Source organism: Mus caroli, unplaced genomic scaffold, assembly GCF_978045245.1.
Source record: "Mus caroli unplaced genomic scaffold, Mus_caroli_1 scaffold_8, whole genome shotgun sequence".
Classification (NCBI taxonomy): Eukaryota; Metazoa; Chordata; class Mammalia; order Rodentia; family Muridae; genus Mus; species Mus caroli.
Window position 1 is genome coordinate 78,889,402 of NW_028227263.1, and position 21,137 is coordinate 78,910,538.

Here is a 21,137-nt window from a genome sequence, read left to right on the forward strand (position 1 = left end):
GGCTCAGAGCATGAATTTAGGAGTAAAAAAGATCACTCTGGAAACAGAACCCTTGGGTACACGTGGTGGGAACTGTACAGAGACGGGCAGATGAAGGCTCATCACGGAGGGAGAGTCAGTGATCTGATACTGGCATCTCTTTTCAGGGGTGGGGGAGATGAAACCTTTAATGGCAATACACTAACAGGATGGGAAACAACACGCCTTTCCAAACTGTGAGGTCAACATGGGAACGAAGAAGAAAGTGAAATATATGACACACTAGAAAGCAGGCGTGTAAAAACATATTCATTATCACAGTCAGCACAGAAAGTCAGAATCTTCTGTTGAAAGATAAAACTGTCAACCTGGAGGGGGCGGGGGGAGGAGATGACCTAGCTCTCCTTAAAACAAACCTGAGACTCAGACAAAACAGACAAACAAGAAAGGTGCCAAATAGAGAGCTGAAGTTACAGAGGAAAGCAGACAAGTGTGGCAACTGATGGGTCAAACCCAACAAAGAGGGATGCTGTACACAACACAGACGTGGGGCGCTGTGAGCAGGTGAGTCTGAGTGAGCAGAGGGTCTCAGGACGGGCTGGAGAGTTGGCTCTGCAGTTCAGAGCACTAGTGGCTCTGTAGAGGACCAGGGTTTAGTTCCCAACACCCACATGCTGGCTTATCACTTGGCTACAGTTCCAGGGGGCTCCCTCTCTTCTTTTGACTTCCATGGGTGCCAGACATGCATACAGTGCACATACATATCATACATATATACACATACATACATATATGCACATATACACATACATATATATACACACATATATACATACACATACAACATATATACACATACATATACACACATATACATATATACACACATATATACATATATACACATACATACAGGCAAAACATACACAAAAATAAGTAAATGTATTTTTTAAAGCATTCTTAAGGTAAAAAATCACACAATTACAGAGAGACTTGAACATTTTTCTCCATTTGACAGTTAACAACAAACAAGGACTTGAAAATAATGCAACCAGTTAAGTCTGATTTACTAAATAGGAAAATGAAACCTCTATTTAAAAAAACAAAAAAACAAAACAAAAACCTGACTTGATTTAAAAATTAACTATGTTCTTGGACTCAAGTCAGCCTCAGAAAGTTCACTCAGAGAGGTTTCAGAGGTACATGCAGCGATCATAACAGAATATCAAAAGGTAAATTAAAGAGAAACTTGGCCACAAACATCTAAACAACCTCAGGATCAAAGGCCAAGCAGGCAACTTAATTACGAGACACCTAGAAAATAACCGACACCCAGTGACTCTGAAACAAACAAAGGTGCGGAGTACAGCTGTCCTCCAACAAACTTTTCAACTGGATGCCACTGTTGGGGGAAACAAGGTGGATGGTCAATTTAATAAGCCCTGGTCAAAAGTTATATATATATATATATATATATATATATATATATATACCCACCACAATCAAAACACAAGGTAACTAAAAGGTTAGTGTAACGAGTCCTGATAGCAAGTCACACGGGCCTCTATAGAGCTTGATCAGGAAAGGACAAGAGCCCAAGCGTTCATGGGGAACTGGATAGCATCATGTAGAGCACAGGTATTAATAACAACAGCCTAAGTGCATTCACTCTGGACAATGAACTTAAACTTGAGATAAAATGATTACCCAGGAAGCAGGAAAAAATAGAAAATAAAAAAGGGGGGCCAGCTAAGAACTCCTGATACACCCAGAAGCACTTTTCCTTGCCCTTTTGGATTTCTAAAACAGCATCTCACATTATAGCCAGACTCATCTCCAATTCTCCGTCTTCAAGCCGCAGCCTGTAGCCTACTTCCTAGCCTGTGCCCCACACAACCTTTCTTTAAAAGTTTTGGGGGGTCTGGCAGCAAGGGCTTTTAGTCTCAGCACTCAGGAGACAGTGGTAGGTGGACCTCTGAGTTTGAGACCAGCCTAGTCTACAGGGCAAGTTCCAAGACAGCCAGGGCTACACAGAGAAACCCTGAAAAGGTTTAAGAGGACTGAAGGAGGACTCATTGGTAAAAAATAGATTTTATTCTTCCAGAATCTTGCAGTTTGCTACAGTTAATATTTAAAAATCAGATATTTTCTACATTATAAAAATAATTATAGATTCTAGGAAAAAAATCTTCTTAAATCATATGAAAAAAATAACCCTAACAGCAAAATTGTAAGAATTACAGACCCATCTCAAAACTGTTATTATAAAACATTAAATATTAGCAACAATTATTCAGGAATGCAAAGATGACTCAGTATTTCAAAATCTAATCAATATAATTTATTATGCCACAAAATAAAAGCAAGAGCTCACAATTACACTGTGTCAAAAGGCATTTAATGAAATGCATCAGCTTCTTTCAATTAAAATTAGAACAGGAATGGATACACCAGCCTTAGATGGAATACACTGTTACTTACTCAGTGTTCACTGCTTAAACACAGAAGGGTTCTTATTTGAACCAGTACAGTGGGTACCCTTATCTACAAACACAAAAGCAACAGTAAACAGACAAGGTTGAGAATGTAGTCATTTACAAGAGAATTTAATATCATCTTGTTTAGGAGCAAAGGGAAACAGATTAATGATGTTTGCCCATCGATATAAGATAGCTAATTAAGAATCATTCATATCGGGAACTTCTATAATTTAGAATCTTATTTAAATATTTGCAATGGACAAGTGATCTATACATCAAGAAAAATTAATTAAAAGTATACAAAACACTGTTAAGAACTATTCTTTATATAATATCATGACCTCCCTTTTAAAAAACCTAGGCCCAATACATTGGATACATGTATTTATTTTTACATGCTGAGAGGAAAAACAAAGACTAAGGACAGTGTGTTTTCCACCTGTATATTACCCACTCCCCAGCACACAATGTTTGGATCACTTAATCTATGATCTGAGCTCTAGGTATGATCATCAAAACATCTACCACTGAGTCACACCCCTAGATCACCTGATGTACTAAACTGTTTGTGTGTGTGTGTGTGTGTGTGTATGTGCTCGCACACACGTGTGTGAAAGTTTTTATTTACTTTGCTCTGTTTTTCTGAGCTAGGTCTTGTCAAGCATCCCTGGATGGGCTCCAGGTTTCCATCCTTGTTCAAGTTCCCCACAAGCTGGGATTACAGGCTCTTGTAAGCAGAGACCAGATACACCTGCATTTGCACAAACAGCTAATGACCGACTGGTCAACATATACAGAGTACCTCGGAGGCATACAAAACTTTGAAAACAATCACCCTGTGGATAATTTCTCAGAAGGGGAGGCAGGAAACACCCTGTGATGGCTAGCTTCAGGTCAGCTTGGATTTCAATCCTGACTACACTTAGCCTATGGGAAGGGGATGATGATGGCCGGTCCTTACTGGCCTGTTGAGTAAGGATGAAAACTTTACACCTACTGTTAAACCTAGTCATTACTGGTATATTTTATTATTAGCTCATTCTTCTAAAAAAATGATGGCAGAAAGAAGGATTTTCAACTACCCCACTGTGGGTTTCCAAGGCCCTGCCTGTCAGCAGCTACATCCACGGCATATGCTACTTCCCAATACAGATGGGTGGGTGTTTGGGGGGTTGCTTCCAGCTCTCAGACTGAGGCAGCTGGTAGGTGAGCTGAGGGTCTCCCCAGAGCTTATCACAACTATCCCACCAACCCTCGGCTTCTAATTGGTCCTTTAGAAACTGCAACTTCTCTCAATACTTACAGGCAGACTGCTGGCAGGGACATCCTGGAGATGACTCAAGACTTGAAGAATGAGAAAAGGCATAGAAAAGAAAAAAATGTCCACACATAGTCACCTCCATGTCCTGATACTCATCCAATGTAATGTGCTGATAACATTATTAATTAAGAACGAAATATGAAGTAGAAAACCATCAACAGCGATAGGTAAGGAGATAAGTTATACGCTGTAAATGGCTTTGAATTCCTATCAAAGGAAAGCCAAGGCTTCCGTAAGAAATGAAAGGTCCTTAAAAAATGACAGAAACATTGCAGTATCAAACAGAGATTGCTCCAAAAGTGAATGAAGCCAAGCAGTGCCCAGCAACTAAATCCTTTTAAGAAAGACAAACTGGAGAGCAAGAAGAAACAAAACATCCGGCGATCCTGATGTTATCACTTCTCTACAGCAGAAAGGCCTCCTGCTCACGTTTTCCAAGCTATGTGCTTTGTGATCCAAATAATATTATACAAGGAAATAAAACCATCTGTGAGGAACATTAATTCACTATGGCTTGGCTACCACGGAATTCTTCTTAATCTCTCCGCAGATAACTTTAAAACTAAATGAAATAAGCCAAAAGTAGCTGTGTGTGTGCGTGTGTGTGTGTCTGAAATTCAATTAACTTTATAACTGCACTTTTGAGAGTGAAGCCACATTTTCTTTAAGGGGAATATATCAAAATTTCCCTGGTTCTCTAACCTAAACACATTCCTGATCTCACCTGAATTTCTACTTCATTAGCTTTTTTTTTTTTCTGAAATATTAGCTACTGTCATCGAATAATGGATCACTTCTAATAATTCAAAACAATCCATTTTATATTTATCACTAGCCTGTGCTACACAACTCACCTGAGACACGTTTAGAGGATAACACTTACGTTCTCACTAACTAATGCTATGACAAACATCTCAATGTAAACAATTCCAAAGACAGCAGCCCTCATTCACTACAGAAGCCCCAGGCCCCGAGTCTTCCTAGTTTTGTGTCCTGTTTTTTATATAAAACTGGCATGGTTTGGGTTCAGGCAATAGCCATAAATGCCAACAGTCTACAGATGGATGAAATCACGGACTGACATGGGGAGGGGATGTCTGAGAAAGCCACCACTGAGACCTGTCTGAGCAGTCATCCGAATGGGTTTGGGGCTCCTCAGCTCAGTACCCAAAGAACCAACAGTATAAACAATTCTCCAGGGAAGAAAGCTAAGAGCACACCAACTGACAGACACTATAAATGTAGACAGTCAAGAATGCATACGGATTTTATGCAGAACATGGGCTTGGAGGGAGGGCAGAGACTGAAGGATCTCCTTACTTCATCTTATGCATGGGGCATTTCTCACAGGGCCGGCATGACACCTCTCACATAGGTCAGAAGCAGCAGTCAGAGAATAAAGTGCGACCCTGGGCATACAGGGAAAGAACCTAAATTTCTTTCTTTAAAAAAAAAAAAAAACAACTCACAAACCTGATCTCAGAAGACAAAAACAAGAATTAAAATGGAAACAAATAAAATTCCATGGAAATATTTTAAAATAAAGATTAAGGTACAACAATGTTGCCACCAGCTAACAATGAATGACGTCAATCCCCAAGTACATACAGGGAGTAGATTATGAAGTCTTCATCCCACATAACTTGACAAATAATTAAAAACAAAGTTAGTATGGAATGCACAGCACAGAAGGGCTTTGAAATGCCAGGAAATAAATGTCAAACTATCAGAGGCTCAACTATATGCTTTTGAAAAATACATTTTAATGTGCTTTTAAAATCTATAGTAGTATGTCCCCCAGTGCTCTTGGAGATGTAACTGTAAGACTTGGCTGTGGCTTCTTCCCTTCGACTTGTCAGTTAGAGCAATATTGCACTGTCCCTTTATGCTTATCCAGTTTTACTTCTTAAACAGAACAAAATAAAACCAAAGGCCAACAGGCAGAATACCACACAGGACCAAAGCACTTGGGTCTGTGGCCCCAGCTCTGCCCTTGGTCAAAACCGTCTCAGAGATCAGCTTTGTACCCAGGGTATGAGAGGTTGGCTAGATCATCCCAAGGTGCCTCTTAGGCCTGCTGTACCTGTATAAGGAGGCCAGCTACCTTGTCTGTGCCTCACAATACCTTAGGTACCAGGAGGCAAGCAGGCCAGCAGAACAGCCTGCTCAGACCAAGAGACTCCAAGACACACACAGCCAGGTGCTTGTCTCTGCTGCTTGTCAGGTGGTCCTCAGCTCCTGCAGGCCCGGTCTGGACCCTGGACTTTGTTGCTACTGTTAACTGTTGTGTCCTGGAGAGGAATGGATGAGTTCCATGGATCCAGGATGTAAGAATGCACCTACCTGTGTCAAAGGGGTATTGCTGTGTATCAGCAACCCATTCTGAGCTCCCTTATAAGGAAGCTCTGAGTGTCCCTTATAAGGAAGGAAAGGAGAGGACAAAAGATGGCTCCTTTGAGACTGAGAGTGAAGAGGCACTTTTACTCACTAAGAGGTTAGGATATAAAATAGCCATTTAGAATCAAAAGCCACAAAAAAACCAAAACCAAAACAAAACCCACATACAGAGTGGTCAAAGATGTCCCCAGATGACACAGTGAGCACTCTTGTTAGCTGCTCCAGCCACAAGCAAGAGGTGTTACGCCATGCTTTGCCCACCCAGGCAGTCTGCTCGCAGCCAAATCTAATCTCTTAGACAAAATATGGGATGAGAGGATTACATAATTAATTTTCCTGTTAGGCATAATTGTTGCTGACTTCGTGTCATTACAGTGTCAGTTCATCTGGTAGGCGATTGAGATCACATTCTAATTACCAAAACATACAAACAATTTGTAACTGTTCATTAGTAAATAATGAGCAAGGCCACACTGGCTAGATAAACTCTTAGAAAAAAAAATTAAAGGCAAAGTAAAATAGAGAAGAAGTCTTAAGAAATGAATCAATGAATTCTGCTGAAATCCCTTGCTTGGGTGACTAGGAATACCTGCTAAGCATTCTCCACCAGCCAGCTGTTCAATTTGATTAAATGTCAGAGTGACCCAAAGCAGTCTGTGTCACCAAGAACCAACAGCGAGACAAATGTTTAAGATACAACTGTAAACTGGGCATGTGGTACACTGGGAGGTGGAGGCAGGACGACCAGGAACTTCAGGCTGGACAAATGATAAGAATGGTTAAGTATACACATTATTGAGAGTTATGAATAGAATTTGTTACAGATAGTGTAATTCTCACATTTTACAGTAAGTGAAAGGCTAACTGGCGTCTGTGTTCTCAGCAGACATGCTCTTGCTGATCATCACTCCTAGACGCTGAAGATACTGAAAGCGGCACATGTGGAAGCATAATCCAGAAGGAGTTTTGTTAGAGAGTGATCACTCCCTAATAGCAAAACACAAAAACTGAGAGATTAAGGCCAGTCGAGGTAGCTTCAATCATGAGATCACACACCTGTGATCTCAGCCCTTAGGAGGCTGAGGCAAGAGGATTGTAGTAAATTCAAGGATAGAGGTAAAACTACTCACTCCAAAAAGGGAAGAGGCTAGGGTCCCATAATCCCATTGGAAGGCACAGCACCAATGACCTCAATACCTCCCCCTAGACCACACCCCCTAAAGGATCCATCAACTCTCAAAAGCATCGAAAGGGACCTAGACTTTCTTGCTCAGACCTCTATGGGACATTCCATGTCTAAACGACTGACAAGATGTAAATAAACAGAAACTGATAGGTGTACACTGTGAGGAGGAAACTGCTGAAGTCATCACCTTCAATTTCTATTACCCTAAACCCACACCATCTTCTGAACATCTGGCATTAAAGGGTTTAATGGATGATCTCTTGAATTAATGATAATGATCCACATATACCTAGTGAAGGGAAAAAAAACAGATGTGACACAAAAGATAGGACTAAAGACTAACCCAGCTCCAAATCCACATGCAAAGTTCCTTCACCAAATCCTAATTAGTGAAGAACCAAAAACCAAATCAAACCAAACAAATCAACCAACCCTGACGGCATCTAAGTGCCAAAACAGATCCAAAGAAATAACTAGCAAGTCACACCCACTGAGGCCCTTGAATTCCTCACCCAGGGGCCTCTGTTCTCCAACAACAAAAATGCAAGTTCTTATAAACTCCTAAGGGCATATTTAATTCTTAAGCCTATGACTGACAAGGAAATGGGAAAGACACCCTGTCTGGAAATGCTCCCTGCCCTCTACACAGACGCACGCACGCACGCACGCAAGCCTGTAGAGCCCGAGGTAGAGTCGGGGCTGACAGGTGCTTTTTGGGGGAAACACCCTGCAGTCTACTCCAGCCATACCACCTTAAACGTGCCAGGTCTCGTCTCACCTAGGGAGCTAAGCAGCACCGGGCCTGGTTAGTATGTGGATGAGAGAAAAACACCCTCCATAAAAAAAAGAAATCTACTCAAGAGCTGTTTGTTCTCACTGCACCCAGCCTGCTAGAAAACTTGTCTTGTACCAACCTATAGCACATTCCAAAGCCCCCGTGCCTAACCAGGACATAGCCTAGCAGCTACGTTTACTACATGGAAGTCTTAAAAACAATACAAAGATGAACCTAAAGCCTCATCCTGGCCCTCATCTAAATTTGTTCCCCACCTACCCTGCGTGCTACACGGTGTATATCATTTTCTTGGCGTCTACACAAATACAACCAAAATGTAAGCAGCCTTGTCTCTTCTTCAAATTTACAAAGCACACCTTGGCTTTTCTGCTTAGTATCCTGGGGATCTATTCAGACCAGGACCAGGGTGTCCTTAGGCTTTTTTGAGATGCAGTAGACAATTCATTCCATGTACTTATCTTCCTGCATTAATCAGCACCCTGCTGCTGCTGCTGCTGCTGCTGCTGCTGCTGCTGCTGCTGCTGCTGCTGCTGCTGGACAAGTGAGCTGCTTCTAAAGGGTTACTACCACAGACAATACTGCAGTCCATACCCAAGCAGGTGTGTTTGTAAGATAAATCTCCCCAAGTACCACCTTCGTGTGGAAGGTCATATATAATTATAAATGGCCATGATTGGTGCAATTTGCCCTCTGTGAAGGCTGAACCATTGTATACCATTCATAGCAATGCACTGGAGTTCTTGCTTCCTCAAAATCCTGAGAACACAGCCTGTTCTTTTTTTTTTTTAAATCTTTTCATTAATTTTTATCCCTCCCCCTGCTCCCCAACCCACCCACTCCCGCTTCCTGGCCCTGGCATTCCGCTACATTGGGGCATAAAGCCCTCACAGGACCAAGGGCCTCTCCTCCCATTGATGAGCAATTAGGCCATCCTCTGCTACAAATGCAGCTGGAGCCTTGAGTCAGAATCAAAACATGAAAATGTTTCTCACGGATGAGTTAACACTGCCAGTAGTTTCAGTCTACCATCTTTACGCAGCACCTGCAGTTCTTCCAAGAGGGGTGGGCAGGTCCTTCATTCTCAGGACACCATGATAGCAGAGAACTAGGCTGCTCCCCACTTCCAGGACCTGGGCTTAGCCAGTCCCATCGCCCTTTCTCATGTGAAGTGAGAGGAAAGCAAGCTGGCAGAGGGAATCCAAGGGAAAATGGCTCAGAAGTGTGGGAGCCCTGACTCAGCACTGCCCTTCATCTAGCACTCACTCATCAGGAACGAACCAACCGACTGGGGTCACTAGAGGGATCGGATCACATGGGGTCATGCTGACAAGTCCTAGTGACGCAGTGTGGTCACACAAAAATTAACTCATGTGATTTCTGTAGAAATTCACGTGGAGGGCTTAACCAAGCGAATCAGTACAGATTTGGCTGCTTTTCTTGAGGGACACTTAACCTCATCCTCCTATCTAGCTAATATCACTAGGAAAAAGGGTATTAACATAAAACGTAAAGAGCATTAAGTTTGTGTTATGATATTATTGTGCTAAAACCATTAGACTGTTCCTCTCGGCCCTACTGGTCACAGTACAGGCCAATGCTGCAATACCAGCGGTGAGCAGAGACGGTGCATGCAGAAAGCATCCAAGTCTCAAGCCCTGATTCAGGCCCTAGCAGATTTCCTAGCTTCTCTAAGGTTCTATGTCCCACTGAACAAAATGAAGAGATTGGTGGTGTTTACTCATAGAAATGAGAAAAATAGACAGGTCATTCATAGAAAATGTCCCATCTCTAATTTAAAAAAAAAAAAAAAAAAAAAAAAAAGCTTAGTTTCATTGCTATGGCCTTTAAAGGACTACCTGTCCTTTCTCTTACTGAAAGCTAATGGTTGTCTCTGTGCTTTAGTCCGTCCTGGGGTTCGAATCCTCCCTGCATGTTTTGTCATGCTCCATTCTGGGCTTCTGCACAGCCCAGGCCCAGCTATGTTTTGCTTCCTTCCTACAGCTCCTCAGCCCCCATCCTCTTCCGTTCCAGGGCCACATCTGCCCCCATCACTATACCCACTGGATCTCAGGTCTGGCCCTCCAAGGCATCCTGCAGAGATCCCCATTTCTCTTTCCATTTGGCTGTGGGCACGGACTGCCTCCTCTCTACTCTTGACTCGACACTATGGCCTTCACTTGTGGCTCCTTTACAATTCATTTTCCTCTCCCAGTCATTAAAAGACGCCACTCCTTCCGCTCCAAGGCTCACACACCACCACGTGGACCACTGCCCTCTGAGCACTGATGTTTTCTTGACTCCATGCTGACTCTCCTCACTCACTCTTAGGGGTGGGCAGTGACAGAGGCTTCACACGTACTGGGAACCTGGACATTACCCATGACACCCCATCACCTCTGAGAGGCCTGTTTAACTTGACTCTCCACCATGGATCCATGTTAACATCACCCTCTACCTTGTCTACTCCCAGGAAGTTCTAATAGTGGCCACCCCACAATTGTTCATGTGATGGCCAGAGTGACTGCTTTATGTAAATACCATACCCGCCTACCCCATACTCACCCCATGTACCACATCACCTTACTATTTTACATCAGTCTCCCAATTTCTAGCTGTTCCTACTGTTAACACAAAACCCTCATCGTGGTTTCCGGGATCCTATGTGGCCCCAATTGTTCTCTCCCATTACAGGTCCTCTACAGAGATTTCCTTTTCTGCTGGATCTTACACTACCTCCAGCAATGTCCTGTTAATGTGTGGCTGGTTTGATAAAAGATGTCTTAATAACACTTGTCTTTCCTGGAATACAATACCTCCAGCAAACTGGATTCTCCAACATAATTAAGTTCCACTCAATGTTAGGTTGCAGGCAGCCCATATTCCTAGAAATGAGCCCAAGCTGGAAGGATTTCTGGCAGACAGATAAAAGCCAGCCTTCCTCAAGAAGTTGTAACAAATGGGGTTTCTGACCCCAACAGAGTCATGTAACTTACATACAGCAGAAGGGGAACGGCTCTATGATGACATATACCTGTGGTTGCAAAATAAAGCCTATGCAGGTCTCCAGGCTCCTTTGGTTCCTACCTGCAAGCATTTGTTGTTTATCTCAAAGTCACCACACTAACATGCTGGCCCTTTTTACCTCCCCAGCCTCCCCTCCTTCCAGATACCACTTTGTTCTCTATGCAAGAGCAAGGCCTAGTTTTGTTCCTGTCCCAACTCTCTCTTACTATCTCACTGTGACCACTGTTGTGTCTTGCTGTCCTGTCTCTCTAGTAGATAGCCCTGGCCATGTCTTGTCTGTCTCTGTCTGCCTCTCTCTCTCTCTCTCTCTCTCTCCCCAGATGACTCTTCCAGATGACTCTATATAGTATCTCTCTTATCCACCAAAACAAAAATAAAAAACAATTTCACCCTAAAAACGGAGCAGTCATGTGTGTGCAGTCTCTTCGCCATGCCCCCCTGCACGCTCATGAGGACTCCACAGAGCCCCGTGGACACTTGGAGCTGTGTCCCTTCTGCTGGAAGCAAGTAAGAGACTCCTTTTGTGGACACAAAACCCATTTCTTGCAAGTCCTTGAGGAAGGCTGGCTTTTATCAGACTGCCAGGATGAACAGGCCAATGAGAGGACATGAATGAATCACCAAGCCAGTCCTACTCTAAAGGACAAGATAATTCCAGCGACCTCAAAAGCACATTGTAATAATCTGATGATGTATCAGTGTCATGGAAACGTGGCTTCTCGTGTTTACATTTCTAAATCACATAAAAAACAAATGGTTTGTTTTTTTTTTTAGCTCTCTCTCTCTCTCTCTCTCTCTCTCTCTCTCTCTCTCTCAAATCCATCTAATTTGTTCTGTTTTCAAAAGTCAGGATGTGGTCATTGGAAGAACAGGAGTTTTTTAAAAAACTAAAAATAACCCATTAATTATGGAATCATGATTGACATAATGGGTGCTTGGTGGCAACCGCCTTTACCCTCTGAGCCGTCCTTCCTGTCTCTTGCTCTTTTTTCTGGACCAATCTTCACATCTGACCTGAGAAAAATCTACAACCTTCAGCCATCTTTATGAGATACAAAGGACCAGAAGGCCAGGCACACCTGTGCTCCTTTGCTCTCCCCGAGTCTCTGCCACTAATGCTGGGGGAGGGGCAGTTTTTCAACATGGCCCTCTGGATACCTGGGGGGGGGGGGAAGCATACAGAGCACTTTTTTTTTTTTTTCAAACAAGCAGCAAAAACAGGTGCCAACTGAATGGCAGTGTGCATGACTGAATGGCACAGTCTTCATGTGGGAAGCAACTTACTCCACCCTGGAAGAAAGTCACTTCCACACACAGTGTCCTGGCAGTTTCAGGAAATGTTAAAAAAAACTGAGAGATGAGGGGGTGTTATTAGTGGCTTGCTTGCTTTCCTTTCCTTTCCTTTCCTTCCTTCCTTCCTTCCTTCCTTCCTTCCTTCCTTCCTTCCTTCCTTTCTTTCTTTCTTTCTTTCTTTCTTTCTTTCTTTCTTTCTTGGTGGAGGGTTGGTTTGGGTTTTCTCCTGTCCATTCCAAATGTAGTCAAGTTGACAACCAGAAATAGCCATCAAAAATGCCCAGGGAAAGGACAGTGAAGCCACATCCCAAGATTTACAATGGTGGCAGCTTAATGGCAAGGAAAATCAGCATGACCACAGGAGCTTTTGGTAATAACTCACCTAAAAGAGATACTCTACAGAGCTTAGGAATGTTAAATTCCACTGAAATCTACGAAGTATACTTTTGAAAACTGGAACTCAAGGTTTATAGAGCATCATGTGATTTTTTTTGTATCTATTTTACTCTTGTTTTCTGTAGCCCAGGCTAGCCTTCATGGTGTGGGCTTCTGTCTCCACAAGCAGGGTGCTGGGACTAAAGGCATGTGCTGCCATACCCAGCCTTGTGTGGGATTTTCATATGCAGCTATACTGTGCCATGCTCAACCTATGGAAAGCTTGTTTATCTCAAGAGTAGATCATGTTGTCATGGTGAAGGATTCCTACAATCCTTCCTTTGTTATGGAGCATTAGAATGCCGGATGACGAGTTATCATGAGCAACAACCTTACCATGCAGGGCAACAGCAAGACCTACCTCTTACCTACAAGTTAGAACTAGTTTATCAAAGTGTGAAATGTTTTTATGACATAAAATATTATTAAGTACCATTCTTTGGTATTTCTATCCGTGACTGGTTTTTTTTTTTTTTTTAAGATTTATTTATTATGTAAGTACACTGTAGCTGTCTTCTGACACCCCAGAAGAGGGCATCCGATCTCATTACAGATGGCTGTGAGCCACTATGTGGTTGCTGGGATTTGAACTCAGGACCTTCGGAAGAGCAGTCAGTGAGTGCTCTTAACTGCCGAGCCATCTCTCCAGCCCCCCATGACTGTTTTTTAAAGACCACAAATATATTCAAGTAAGATTTGCCAGCCAATAGGACCCTCTCCTGGAATACAATACTTCAAGCAAACTGGGTTCTCCAACATAATTAAGTTTCACTCAGTCTCCTTAGAGAGCTGAACCCTAACAGACAGTAGGGGAGGAGACTGTAGAGAATGGCGGGGAGTGGGGAAAAGTGCTTCCTGGGCAGAGTGCTCTGGTTTTCCAGTCTGCTCCACATGCCTTTGCAGAAACAGCCGGCACACTAGCCTCCAGGGCAGCCATTTTACTAGCCACCTTTCTCCTGCCTTCAGAACACAGCTAATCCCATCTTTACCCAGCAGACACAGCATGCCACATCTTAATTGTACACAGCACACTTCCCTCTGCTGAACTTTTATCCTCCAGAGTTGAAATCCCAAGGCTCTCAGGCACATCGATTTCTATGTCACATACAACTAACCACAAAACCCTCTCAGCCTCCACCATCCCTAGTCAGCATGGCGACTGCAAATGCCTAACTCAGCTTTCAGCAGGTGAGCTCTTTTTACCTTTGTTTTGGCTTCCTGTTTATTATTTTGTTTTGTTTGGTTTGTTTTATTTCCATCTTCTCAAATGATTCAGACCCTTAACCTGTTTGTTACATGCTTCTCTAGCTTGCTTTTCTTCTTGGTCCCATTCGTCATCTTATTAACCATGACTGAGACATTCTCCAAAAGAAAAATTGCAAAAAAGGCATTAATAAGCCCTTGAATATTGGGGTGAATTGATCGTGTGCACACACGGGTGTGTAAAACTGGGGCAAAACCACATGCCAAGCAAAAGCAAGACAGGAATGCTAAGCTATTTTACATCATCAGGATTATTAACCCAAAGCTTTGGCCATACTTCTTTTAGTCTCTAAAGTAAATAATATGAGTCAAAATTGTTTTCAGTAAAAAATAATGCCCAGGCTTGGGCTGTCTTCCGCAGCCAGGATTCTTCACAGTACTGTGAAGCCTTGTCCTTCATCAAAGCAGAGGCGCTAAGCAGAATCCAGGCACAGCCTCGGCACTCCTGCGAGTGAGCAGATTAGATTTCTTGTTCTAAGGTTAATATTTTCTTTTAGCTAAAGTATCATTTTCCACAGACCATCTTCTATTTCATACACACATCATATGTATGATACAGATTTAAAAGACAAATTAGCCACCAAGGATCTTCTATTTGGTACCAGAAAACATAATGTCTAATCATTTGCCATTCTGTTTAGAATAAATACCCAGTTAAGCTTCAGCTATGAAAAATTGCAGAAGTGTCACTTTGAAGGAAATTTAAAAAAAAAAATTGATCTATGCCTCATGCCTACGAAGGCTGCACTACAGAAGCAAGCAACGAAGTCCCTCAGATCAGACCCTCACTGGAGACCAGGGAAGACCTGTGGGTCATGGGCTGCCACCATTTTCCTGGATGTGTGGCACAGTTGTGAATAAAGCATTAACTGAAGTTAACTTTTGAGATCCATGAAGAATGTGACCCACTCTAACCAAGGGCAGAGCCACCACAAACACAGAGACCCTGTCGATCCCACAGGCAAAGTTACAACTGTTTTTTGTTTGTTTGTTTTTTTACAAATAACATAAACGACAGTTTGTGGGGAAATGTACTTTATACCTTAGACTCTGGGTTTGGTCCTCATTTCCCTTCACATCTTTGCATCTCCGTACGTAACACGTACGTAACACGTTGGGAAGGCATGGGGACTTGAGCATGGCCATTTTAGAGGCTGAGAAAGCTTCACTGAAGGCTCTGAGGCATGGTCTTCACCAGGCACTGGGGTTAATCACACATCCCAGACAGGCTGCGGAAAAGACCAGGCAAGGAGTCTGGGGAAATCACTGTACAATGTGGGATGAGCGTCAAGAAGATGCTCAAGATTAGGTACAATGGACAATGTTGAATTTCCAGTTAATCTGGTCTTTTATAACTTTAATGGGTAAATCCATCCAATTATGAATGTTGGGTTTATTCACAAAAATTCTGAAAGAGGCAGGGGACAACAATGTCTATAAAGTAGAGATAAACATACCTAACAGTATGCAACTCAGGACTAATATTCTTTGGGGTAATCTGCCAACTCATTCCTTTAGAGACCTGTAGACCAGTTCTAACCCTCCTGATATCTGTCAGTATGGTATCTCCCCACCATCCAGCAAGCTCAATTTGCAATGGAACAGCATACATCTGAACAGAGTACCAGACTCACCGGTCACTCTGACTCCTACTCAGTCAGGAGACCATCAGCTGACTTTACAAAGCTGTGATGGCTATTCCTAGTTGTCAATTTGACTACATCTGGAATGAACTACAAATCCAGAAACAGAGGGGGCATCTGTGATCCAGATCTTAAAGTTGGAAGACACGGGCTTTTGACCTAGATCTTGACATGGAGATCTTGAGGCTTAGTGGCCATGAAAAAGCTCAGGCCCAGGCAAGGTAGTATACACTTGTAATCTCAGGAGGCTGAGGTAAGGAGATCTCTGAGAACAAGGTCAGCCTGAGACAGAGCAAGTCCTAGATCCAGGCATGATGGTACACGGTACACACCTTTAATCTGGGCCACACCTTCTGCTGGAGGCTTATGTAAGGACATTGGAAGAAGGAAGACTCACTCTTCTTTGACCGCTTAAACTTAACTGCCAGCACATCTGGCGGAACCTTTAACTGCCAGCACATCTGTCGGAACCTACTTCTACCCAAGTTCTTAAAACAACTAGCCTCATGGGACTGAGCAACTACTAGATTCATAGTCTTCCCATTCACAGCTGCCCATTGTTGGGGTAGTTGGACTACAGACCATAAATCATTACAATAAATTCCCTTAATATGTAGACAGACATTCCGAAAGTTCTATGACGACAGAAAAACCCTTACTAATACACAAAGGGATCAAACTTTGGGACAAACTGTGTTACCTAGGTGAAGTAACAGCTGTACTGCCTCCACAACTTCTATCATAGGGTTCCCTGACATATTTAGATGGGAACTGACCAACTGTCATGGGACTTTGTTCCATACACGAGAGCATGACCCAGCACTGTGACAACTGCGTAGATCATCATCCAAATAGGAGTGACAGGTCTTCATAAACAAAGGAGCAGAAACTCCAGAGAGGACAGGAACTGTTCCTCTTATGGCAGACGTCAAAGGCACACACTGATCCTTCCCTCTCAACACAGGTCGGTGGCACAAGCCTGAAGGGCTGACATGGAACACTGAATAAGCCACAGGTCTTCCTAACCCCTTCTACCCATACCTCCTGCAAGTCTGCTCCTGCCTTCTTTCTGCCCACTTCAGCCCCTTAGATCTCCAGAGGCTGGGCTATTGGGGCCGGCGGCGGTGTCATTCTAAAAGCTACTTTTCTTCATTCTAAAGCAGGGTGAGGAGTTAAAAGGGAGGAACGAGGTAACTTTTTAAAATTGAACACTCCCAATCTTGAATGAACTTGAGTTGTCAATTGGACGTTCCCCCTCAATACCCTTTAAGAGCAGCGGTGGCACAAGACTTTTTCAGGCGAAGGACCCCACGTGATTCATCTATCAGATTCCAAGCAGAGTGCTGGGACTCAGCCCACCCTCTTGGACAGATCCCACCCAGGAACCTCCTATCAACTTACTCCTCTACTCTCAAGGCAGGAGACACGCTGTCCCAGGCAGAAAGCATGCAAAGTTCCAAGTCCCCTGTCAGTCCCTAATCCCTACAGTGAAAGACACCGAGGAACCAACTGGCCACTGAAATGTCACTGGTCAAACACTTCAGCACCCTGCTGGGTACAGACCAGACAGAGCCGCACTGTGGTTCCCAAGACAGGGATGGCAGGGTGGATGGCAGGCTGTTCTGTCCTCATTGTGTGCTGCCGAATGAGTCACACGAAAGCAGGAAATAATTAAACGTCAGGGATCGTTGAGGTACCATGTGCAAGGGCAAGGGAACAGGGCGATTTCAGTCCCTGTAGACAAGCTGGCTCTCCCGGCACACTTTGCTTTTCAAAACACCTTCTTCAGGCACTGGGTTTGTGCCAGAGAAATGGCTGAGTTTTAAAGCATCTCTGCTGTAAACTGCATATTCTTTGGAAAACCAGAAGCCTGTTAGCATCTAAGGGTGGGGTGGGGTGGGCCACTTTCTTTAAAATGCCCCCATTGATCGGAAAAACCCTCGAAGTTCTCTTGCACCCAATACTAATCACTTACCATCTCCATACACCTTAAAGATGAGACGAGCGCACTGCCCAGATCTCAGCCATAGCTGTTGATCCAGTGAGTTATCAGAGAGACTTGTTTTTTACTCTGCAAGCTTTTAGGACAGTTCAAGTTCAACACACACAATGCTTCATTCATGCTGTTAAGTTGATAATATTAACCTTTCTTGCTGAGATGCATTAAAAACTCTGGCTTTTCAGAGCAAATGTAATTAGTTCACATTAGTAACTTCAGCAGCAGCAGCGACAGAAGCAAAGTGAATGAACAGGATACGGATTAATGTAATCAAAACATCATCTCCGATCTTGTCTGTTCTTCAGGCAGCTGGCTGTACTTCCTCCCTTGGTTGAAGGGTTTTTTTTTCTTCTTCTTCTTTTAATAAAAACAATAGATCAATGAAATGGATGTCTAACTACTGCAATGCCCCCTCAGGGGAGTGCTGTACAGGAAACTGTTTTGGTGAGTGATCCCAAAAGTTTTTAATTTGATATGCCTGCTCAATACCACTGTGACAATACAGAACTGCTTCCAGGGCAGAGGGCACTGCAGAGTACGGAGAGAGGGAAGCCAGAAGCTGCACACGGGTCCTGGGAGCACCTATTTCTAGGTACGTGTGTAAGTCTCTCATTCTCTAACACAGCGTCACTAAGAGAAATAAAACTCCCAGCATGCGTCTTTATAGCCAAAGTGGAATTCTCACACCCTGAGTGGCCCAGCTATGTAAGATGGGTGGGTTTTGTTGGTTTTTGTTTTTAAACCTGGCAATCCTCTTCACCTTGTTCAGAACCCCATGTTTCCTCAAGAGAACCATTTTGTCCTTTTCCCCTCTCTGAGTCCAGGGACCCCATGGCCTGCACTGGCCCATCTCTAGAACACATGGGTGGAAAGAATGGCCACAGAGCGAGAACTAGAAAGTTGCTTCTGCCATCAGAACAGAGCCCTTGCTTTTTGGTACTGCATCCTATGTTAAAGGAGGCACAAAACAGAGCCAGTGAACCCTTTGCTCCCACATGGACCCTAGAAATGAAGCCAACACACAGATAGGCAGGCAGGACCATGGAGGACCCGTGACTCACCTGAGGACTGTCCTGAGACTCTGCCATTACGAGACCCAATGTTATTGTCACATAAACCAATGAGTTTTCTTCATGCAACACATGTCCAACAGGCCTGCAAAACCCTACTTGGACTTGCAGGAGTAGATGAGACTTGGGGCAGCTACTTTTCATGGTGCAGGAGGGTGCGTAGGCATGGGGACATTTCAGTGAACTGCTCCCTAGTCTCTGAAGCCCAAGGTGAACACCTGCTACAACCAATCAAACCTGCCATTCCATGTCCTCAGAACCTACTTTCAGGGGCAACGGTGAAGGGCAGCAGCAAACACATGTTTACAGACAGGTTGTAGAAAATTTTCACCCTATACACTTTGTTCTGCCTTAAAGGGAAATACAGAATTAAAAACAACTTTTAAAAAGGCAAAACTACACTAAGAAAACAATGTTCTGGCTCCCTAAAGTTGTCATGACCCAGAAGGAGCCAATACACGCTTTACTTCCCACCAATCAAGGCCCTTCTAGGTCCTCAAGGGACCTCCTGGACCCTTGGATAGATACAAATGGCAGTTAAGCTTCAGAGTAAGGTCCCCGGTTAACCCACAAGAGGCGTGTATCTACCAAGTCCCCTCTTCTGTTTTCGTTTTAAAACGCTGTTAGCGGCTGACTAAGCCTGAAGTGTCACAGGTTTGGGGTTGGAGACTTTACTGTTAAATTAATGTCACTTTATGTATCTTTAGAGATGTAAATTCACATGCCGTCTTGGACATTCTACATTTTCTCATTGTGCTTCTTCCATATGAAGGAGAGGGGAAAAGCACAAAGAAAAATAACAAGACTCAATGCTGAGCTGCTTTGATGTTTAAAAAGATGCCTTGCTTATGCCTGAGACTCGGGAAAAAAAAAGTTAAAAGGCAGAATAAAAATGTGGCAAGCCCTCCAACTTTAGGCTAACATATCTGAGCAAAAGGACCAAATGGGGAACACCTGATACCATCGTGCTAGGTCACAAAACACAAGTGTTCTTCCCATTGCAGGAAACCTTTACAGAGAAAAAAAATCCAAAGAAATCCCAACAGGACTAATGCTTAAGACAGAAGCAGTAGCATAGTTAATGTGAATTTGATGCACTGCTTCCTGAATCTAAACACTGAAACCTACTGACAGCCGAGGTCTGAGGGCCCCATGGGGTGGGCTCATGTTAACTGCTGATAAGCACACTGCTGTTGCCGCTGCAGTGTTTGTGCGGACTTCCCCTGAATGCAGTATCAACCCCAGTTCTGACCCTGCCTGTTAGCAGATCAAATTAACATTATCTGGACCCAGGACTTGACAATAAGTAAACGGAAGAGAAGACAGAGTATAAATAGGACCAACCCCTAGACTGTGCCTCTCAAAGGCAACTTTGGGTAGATTGTTTGAGGTCCCCATCACAGTGATTTCAGGAAGCATGAGTTCTTCACATCCTGCCTTACAGGGTGGGGAGTCGGGGGTGGTATGCTTGAATTCCCAATGTTCAGATTGCGTTTACCAGAGAAATCCTAAGGGTTTGGGGAGGATCTATTCCTCAAACGACACTCCAGAAGGATGGGCAAGGGCATTACAGGCTCTCAAAGAAAGATTTCTCTGCCTGAGTGTGTTTCTCCTCCTCCTCCTCCTCATCCTCATCATCCTCCTCCTCCTCCCCGCTCTTCCCCTCCCCCTCCTGTGTTCCCTCTTCCCCAAGCCTAACAAGATGACCCGGGTCTTTCTGCACCACCCCTTTTCTGCCTTTGGATGAAGCACAATGGATTCTGGCCATGGAGATTGGAAATTTTGAAACGTATGATCTAGTGTGAGGTCTTGAGGTCACTGAGACATACCTGTGAAGGGATGGCAGAATCACACTCTCTGGCCATAAGGTCGTGAGATCTGCCTCATCCGGCACTCCACGGTGTTGTGCTTCCCTCCCATGGGTCCAAAACATGAGTATTCCCTAGCCATTAACCCAAACGCCCACAACTGTGAGCCAAAGCAAAGACCTTCTATTTACAAGTTGATTTTTCCTCAAGTATTTGTTAGGGGAACCATTTTGGTTTGAATGAGAATGGTTGTTATCTGAACATTTGGTCCCTAGTTGGTGGAACTATCTGGGAAGGCTTAGGAGGTGTGGTATTATTGGAGGAGGTAGTATCTGAAGTTTCAAAAGCCCATGCCAGGCCTGGTCTCAGCCTCTCTCTGCCTCCTGCCTTTGAATAAGAATGTGAGCTCTCCGTTCCATCTCCAGTGTCGTGCCTGTGTGATT

General features: G+C 43.7%; 1 protein-coding gene across 5 annotated transcripts in view; it reads right to left on the reverse strand.

Annotated features, from left to right (window-relative positions):
* Igf1r (insulin like growth factor 1 receptor) overlaps window positions 1-21,137 on the reverse strand; it is a 283,747-nt gene that overhangs the window by 189,051 nt on the left and 73,559 nt on the right. The window contains exon 1 of one of the 5 annotated variants that reach the window (XM_085841653.1): window positions 9,202-9,503. The exons of the other annotated variants lie outside the window; for them this stretch is intronic. Within the exon in view, the coding sequence (XP_085697779.1) occupies window positions 9,202-9,238 (37 nt within the window). The 5' untranslated portion in view covers window positions 9,239-9,503. Of the gene's footprint in view, window positions 1-9,201; window positions 9,504-21,137 lie in introns of those variants that run through there. 5 annotated transcript variants of the gene reach the window in all.